The sequence below is a fragment of the Sinocyclocheilus anshuiensis genome, unplaced genomic scaffold (assembly GCF_001515605.1).
Source record: "Sinocyclocheilus anshuiensis isolate Anshui unplaced genomic scaffold, SAMN03320099.WGS_v1.1 scaffold303, whole genome shotgun sequence".
In the NCBI taxonomy this organism is placed as follows: Eukaryota; Metazoa; Chordata; class Actinopteri; order Cypriniformes; family Cyprinidae; genus Sinocyclocheilus; species Sinocyclocheilus anshuiensis.
The window spans coordinates 26892-34211 of NW_015549583.1; the positions used below are offsets into that span (position 1 = coordinate 26892).

Here is a 7320-nt window from a genome sequence, read left to right on the forward strand (position 1 = left end):
AATGACATTGAATGAAACCAATCTGCAAACTTTAAATTACTCACTGTTTCAATACTGTTTTCATTACCACAAGATACAAATAAAATGTTTGTTCAAATGGTTTGACTGCGAAAAAATCACTTTCTGTTTCTAACCAAGTTATATTCAATTTTGTAACTTTTTTTGCAATCAGAAAATAAAACCTAAAACCCTACAATAACCATAAAATGAACTAGAACAACTTTAATACTTAAATAACACACACATCTTAATGTAAAAGGTACTGTAAGTGCTTTTATAAAATCATAAACATCACATTTATGCATGTAAACCTTTAAAACATGGGGCCCATTTACTCCCATTGTAATTCTCTCACTGTAACCCTGAGGGTTTTTTCAGAGCCAGTAGATCAGATTTTTACTTAGCCTGGCAACATGTTCACTGGCCACACCAAAAGAAAGTTACAATAAAAGCTGGAAATGCAGCTATAATTTAAATACATAACAGCTATATATTCATAAATACATGTTTGATGGACAGTTATCTCATGCAATGCAATGCAATGCAAAAAATAAAAATAAAACATTTGGTTTGGCGTGTGGATTCTATCTCATTCCATCTCATAGTTCTGTTAACCAGCACAGGAACCTCTCACGTGGGCCCAGGCCAGCGGGACGGTGTTTTACATGTCAGTGTGATATTTCTGATAATCTGGTGAAGTGGCAGTGACTTCCTTCAGTCACACACTCAGTCGAGCCTCTTCAGAGCTCGGAGAGTGAATATCAGCGCTGTGACCTCTGCAGCGGCTCCATGAAGACCAACGGAGAGTTGGTGACACCTGAGAGTGAAGACAAGCCTATCAAACAATCTGCCCTCCAGACCCGCAGTGAGTAACGGAGGAAAGACGCCGATAAGCCATGTGCCACCGCATCGATGCCTATTACACCAGCCATCTAGTGAACTTTAATGACATTTAAATGCAATTTTAAAGCTGCAGGGAAAACAAATGGCTTTTGCATGTGCTATTTTGTGTGCGATTAATATTGACTGATAGAACACTCGTGACACTGAATGCAAGATTAAACAGATTTAGTTTGCTCACTTTGTTATTATACACTAAGATTAGACAGAGGGGGAATAAATAATGTGAAACACCTTAAAAAGACATTTGTATTTTGTATGAGATAGTATAAGATGTCTGTTTGCATATAACCATTGGATGGTAGAAACAATGATAATATATATTCACAATTTGACCTATTATGGCAAAATAATAATAATGGAAAAATGCAGTGGAATGGTAAACCCTTACACAATGTGTATTTGGTTGTCATTTCAAACTTGTGCATTTTTTAATGTATTATTATTACTATTATTATCATTGTTATTATAATGACTGACTTGTGTACCATCACATCTCCTCCCCCTCTCCCTGCCTCTCCAAACCCCGTTTTATGCAATGCGCACAATATTTTATTATTCTATGCAATGGTATTTTATTTAATTTTCTTTGCGATCCTCTCTGCAATTTTAAATTGTTTAAATTTTAGAAAAAAATATCTTAATGTCTTAGAATTTTAAAGCATGTATTATTATTATTCGTTATTATTATTATTATTATCATCATTATTATTATTTAAAATGTATGCGTAAAATAACAAATTAAGTATTAATAAATCTGGCATTTTAGATTTTTTTTGAGTGAAAAATAATTATCTTAATTTTTAGACAACGAAATATAACACCAAAAGCACCATTTGTTGTGCATTGCGTTGTACGGAAAAACAAAAACAAAACAAAAAACACGTTTTTTCAAATGTCTTTGTACAGGGGATGATTCAGGAGAAGGTCTCAATCGTTTGGATTTCACATTGAAATTCATCAGTGAAGGCCCTCTCAGCGGACCCCAGTCCTCCAGGGGCCACACTTTCACCATCACTGTCAACTCCTGCCTTTGACTGCATGTTTTTGCCCTTTCATCTGGACCAACTAATTCTCTTGCCCTTTTCACTTAGAGACGCGCCCCGGTGAAAAAGCCTCCGAGTGCAGAGGAGCTCCAGAAATTGAGGGGTCCGTGTCAAGACGAACATTTCAAATGATCTCGCCTTCTACCATATAAACGGCCTGTCTGCAGAGCTCAAGTGCTGGGTCAGGGTGAAGGATTTGGCGCTTCGATAATATTATCAGAGGCAGAGAAAGAGAGAGCAGAAATCGATAGAGTGAAGTGAATGATGACTGAAAACATCCCAATTACAGGCTGGTTATGGCGGGTTAATGGGGCTCATCCAGCGCTGTCTTATGGCTCCTGAGGGCCTCATCTCTCCCATCAGAGGACGCGAGAGAATGATAAACAGTTATTGGGGGATTATTACAAAGCCAAACACAGTGAACACGAAACAATCACTGCTGAGAACATCGTATACATTATTTAGAGTGGACAGTCGGCCCATTCGTATTGTGATGCCATTACTTTGGCCTAATGATATCAAATTTACATTTTAAATTACTTTTACATATTCAAAAACAGTCTTTTTTTTTAAACAGAAACGTTGTGCATATACAGTTGTGTATTTTATGATGCAAATGCCAATTTACAAGATAAAATGTCGCGACTTTCTACTTTTTAGTGACAGATATAAAATAAGAAGTAGTATTAATAATGAAAAATAATACTTATATTCACATAAGCTGCATTTGTCACTGAATTGAGCCCAGCATGTGAATCTAATCGCGTGTGTTCAGCACCAGGGACAGCGACTCTGATCGATACACAGAACACAAGTTGAGAAAAGTCCACCGTTTATTATAGTGAGCAGATTTGAACATTCCCCGTTTCGAGGAGATCTGTGCATTTGTGCGATGCTTTCGTAACAGTGACACTTGTGAGTCGTTGCGACAAGGTCCGAGTTCGTCTAAAAGAATGATCAATAAAAACTAGCAACATATGCATGCCAAAGAAACGATAAAAGCCGGAACGAAACTAGCCTGTAAACTTTTTTCAGTCTTTCAGAACATAAACTTCCAGTTAATTTACATAATCTGAACGTGCGTCAGCCAAACCAATAAATACATATAAACCAACCCCTCGCCAGTGAGATGTCACCACAGCAATAAACGCATACATTTTTATGTAACAAAACGTATTTTTGGGCCCATCGATTCACAGTCTGGCATTTGTTTGTGAACTGAAAGCGTAAACAGCTATTCCGAACAGTCTTTTTGGTGTGCTAGGAGCAGAATATTTTATTCACCCCCTTTGGAAATGTCATACTGTCCTTGCTGGCCTCTTGCGGCTGTGTTTTCATCACGTTGTTGGAGCGTCCAAGCGCTCCAGTCTCTAAGATCGACCCTTTGGTCGAGGTGGTCCAAGAAACCGTAGTGTTCGTGTGTGCTTGGTTCAAGGAGCCGTGTCTAAACAAGGGGTCGTGAAAAACACCATCTACCCAGTTTCTGAGAGTCGTGACAGGTGAGTCCTGCTGTCTCTCCAGGCCGCTGACAGGTGAGGAGGCGGGGGGCGATGGCTGGCACCGAAGCATACACGAGGAGTACTCTGTTGGGTTCAACGAGGTCGCGGTCTGGGCCAGAGACCAGATGCGGGGTTTGCTGTCCAGTAACGCAAGGCCCTGCTGCTGGAAGCACGCTTTGCTGTGCTCGCAGTCTTCCGCGGTGCTTTTCAAGCAGCTTTTGGCTTCGAGCAGACCGGGGATGGAGAGCTTTGGAGGCGCTTCTTTGAGGCGGTCGTCGGTGGTCGCCATGTGTGCGTTCATATGGAAGCGGTGCTTGAGTTCACACTCGGAGCTCTCAGACTCGATGGTGTCAAAGTCGTCCAAGTCACTCAGCTGGAGCTCCTTGTCCTCTCGACTTTTACTCTCTGTTCAAAAATAGCGACAGAAAGTAAGTGGAGAGCGAGAGAGAACAAAATATACAAGCCTGTGCATTAGGCTACTGAACACCCGAAACTTCCGCTGTTATTAATATAATAATAATATATATTTTTTTGCATTACATAACGCTACACACATAATAAGTTCTTGTACAATAAAATAGTCCTTCCACCAGACCTTCACAAGTTTGCGCTTTCAGCAATATTCTTGAGAACTCAGATAGCTCAGTGTTATTTTGTCAAAATAAAAACATTCCAAAAACAAAACAAAACAAAACAGGGTAAATAGGCCTAATAATAACCTAAATTGATATGACAGAATAGGCTAGTGAAGAACGGAATGGAGCTGACCGTCATCGTTGGTTTCACTTTTGATTTGATCTTCTTGCGACCCATCCTCATCCTCATCATCATCATCGTACTTCTTATCGTCTGAGCCCTTGCTTCTCGGTGGCCATGTCATCTTGTTCTCCTTCTTGAGTCTTCTTCTGGCGTTGGCGAACCAGGTGGACACCTGCGTGAGGGTCATCTTGGTGATGATGGCCAGCATGATCTTCTCGCCTTTGGTGGGATAGGGGTTCTTTCTGTGCTCCTGGAGCCACGCTTTTAATGTGCTCGTGGTCTCACGCGTGGCGTTCTTCCTTCTGCTTCCTCCCTCCATAGATCCGTATCTGTGGCATGAAAGAAAGGTGTGGTGGGAAAAGTTTTTTTTTTTTTCTCAGTGCAACAGAGAAATGCAAAGACTTGTATTTCCTTAAGACCTCTAAACTTCCACGCATTTCTATTTCTTAACAGAGCGAACACATTGCTTGATCGAGTGCACCGGCCGAGAGTCTGTCCATTAAAGCACTTCAGGGGAAACCCTGAAGGCCAAACATGATATAACATAAAATATACATCAAAGACAGTGACCTGAAATTCAAAGGAAATTCTGTTATTGCTTTAATTTCCTTAGTGGAAAAAAAAAATATTGCGCTAATTATTGCATCAATATGTTGAGCGCTGCCTATGAAATTGATCCAAATGAACCGAGTCATGCTTTAATGAAGGCCGCTATTCAATACCTGTCATACTGGTACTGTCCCAGGGTGGGATCATAAGGGTAATATGCGGCAGCCTGTGTTATACCCGCATGCGCAGACGCACTTCCATCTTTGGCATCAAACGTTCCCTGGAAATAAATACAAGAGCTGTCAGCAATTCAACTTTACATTTACCATGCTTGTTGATATAACCATGGTAATGAGCAAAATATGATGCTTATCCTAAACACGGAGCCCATGGAATACAGAACACAGTCCATGAAACTCGTCAGTTCTGCAATAATTTCATGCAGTGCATTAATGTTCTTATTTTATAAACTTTCATCTTTATCTGATGTAGAAACACATTCCTTATACAGAGTTTTGGTGATCTTAGCAGAATGCATGCTGTTATGATCGTTTATATCTGCGCATGTTCTAAACTCACCAAAGAGTAGAAAGCGGACGCGTCAGCGCCGTAGGTAACATAGTTCCCGTAGCCCTGGCCGCCGGTGTACGGGCTCCCGTAGACTCCCAGCGCGGCGGCGGAGCTCAGCTCGTGTCTGGCGGTGGCCAGCAGTCTGCTCTCGTACACCGGACAGTAAACGGGCGTCTGCGCGGACGAATCCGAGATGGATCTGGTGCTCGACTCGCAGCAAGATGTCAGGGAGTTGGTGGCCATGAGGAACTGGAACATTTGGAAATGTCACAGCATGAATAAAACAGCCACCTGCAAACCTGTACGAGTTTGCAAAACGGCGAAAATGCATTGAAAGTTGGTTTTTGGCAGTAGCAGCCCTCAGCCCCCACAGGACGATGCACTTTATGGATCATGGCCAAAAAGCAACTGTTGTCCTCCTTCCCCCTGTCTTCGCATCTGCACTTTTGCATGCGTCTGCGGCTCGAACGCGTGTTAGTAGATTTGTAAAATGATAAGCTCAGAGGGAAGCCCAGCGCAGAAATCCGATTAAACCTGTATCTGCATCGCCTTCGAACCCGCAGCGCGCGTGAGCGCCTTTCCCCTTTTAACAATCTGAATCAGTGCAAGAATAAGCGCGCGACTCTTACCTGGGGTGCAGAAGAGTACGGATATCCGAACTGAGGATAGGACATTGTAGAGTGATCCCCGTGTGCCGGAACGCAGGCGAGACTGCAGCTCTGCTGTGTTTCAGTGTACCGATTGATCGGTAAAGCATAAAGCTGCCGGACGCTTATAGGGCGAAGCGCAATACTAGCATGTTTAATCTGCTTAAACGCCTTCCTGAGAGTGTTCGATAGATGGATGCTCTCCTAACGCTCTATTAAACTTCTACAGCACAGCCGCGCGCATCCTGAAGCATTTGTTGAATTGCCGTCTTTGATGTCAGAAATACATATTTTGCCTTATAAAAACTAGCATTAAACACGTCAGCCCAGATGCGGGTTGTTTTAAACGCCGGTGGCTCTGACGTCAGAAGAAACCCAGTCAAAATGACCAGACTCTAACTTTAATATGCATTTCTCTGGATAAAAATCCCAGCGAGTGACAGAGGGGTGGGGCTGATTTTTTAAGGCACAGTGGACTTGTAATTGAGCTTATCAATTAAACCGAGCTTTGGAAAGAGCTTGCGCTTCTAAAATCTGACGATCAAAGCGTATCTTTCGTCGTATCGCTTTTGCACGCGCCTTTTTATCTCAGGTTAACCAGGAATTCAATACATGATCCAACGTTTTTGCCTGCATTAATAAAGACCTACAGTTTTTACCTTTGGAAAAAAAAAAATAAAATAAAAATGAAAAGAAAGTACGAATTTTGATTTAGATATCATAAATCATATCTATTTCACAATCGGCTGCAATCGTGGCTTACAATTTTAGTGCGATCGGCTTATTTGAAATAATTAGTTTCACAGGCCGCAAATGAGATATTAATTCGAATTAATATGCATTTAGTTTCATAAACAGAAGAAAGTGCAATGCTTAAGTGAAAAGTGCGATATTTATGCATGTAAAGCCTACTTCTTGATTTGTCTATATTTATCACTGAAATAATAGTTACTATAACATGTTTTGAGAGATTAAAAAAAGTGCTCATGTGATGATAAAATAATCTCTATCTATCTATCTATCTATCTATCTATCTATCTATCTATCTATCTATCTTCTATCTATCTATCTTATCTATCTATCTATCTATCTATCTATCTATCTATCTATCTATCTATCTATCTATCTATCTATCTGTTTGGAAAATAAGTGTTCTGTGAAATTAAATTAGTCAGACAATAAACGAGCAAATGTCGGCGTGTGTGTGTTAATAGACACTGACCCGCACCGCATTCATTTACTAAGTGACGATTTGACTGATTTTATTTATTTATTTATTTATTTTCTGATGGGAAAAGCTATTAATCAAGGCAAATAATAAAGTACAAATTATTTGAGAGGATATCAGTT

General features: G+C 40.7%; 1 protein-coding gene across 1 annotated transcript; it reads right to left on the reverse strand.

Annotated features, from left to right (window-relative positions):
• Positions 1–2696: 2696 nt before the first annotated feature.
• LOC107657841 (iroquois-class homeodomain protein irx-4-A-like) lies at positions 2697–6528 on the reverse strand. Its single transcript, XM_016446114.1, has 5 exons — positions 5953–6528; positions 5333–5572; positions 4927–5033; positions 4214–4533; positions 2697–3850 (listed from the first exon to the last, which is right to left on the reverse strand). Exons 1-5 carry the CDS (start codon positions 5995–5997, stop codon positions 3207–3209), a joined length of 1356 nt encoding a protein of 451 aa, XP_016301600.1. The 5' UTR covers positions 5998–6528; the 3' UTR covers positions 2697–3206.
• Between the last annotated feature and the right edge of the window lie 792 nt (positions 6529–7320).

Bases quoted from the DNA above. Each gene is read 5' to 3' on its own strand.
- LOC107657841 (XM_016446114.1), bottom strand. From the start codon at position 5,997: ATGTCCTATCCTCAGTTCGGATATCCGTACTCTTCTGCACCCCAG. The intron at 5,573-5,952 runs GTAAGAGTCGCG...CAAATGTTCCAG, and splicing joins CGTACTCTTCTGCACCCCAG to TTCCTCATGGCCACCAACTC. The intron at 5,034-5,332 runs GTGAGTTTAGAA...ATTTATTTCCAG, and splicing joins CGTCCGCTTTCTACTCTTTG to GGAACGTTTGATGCCAAAGA.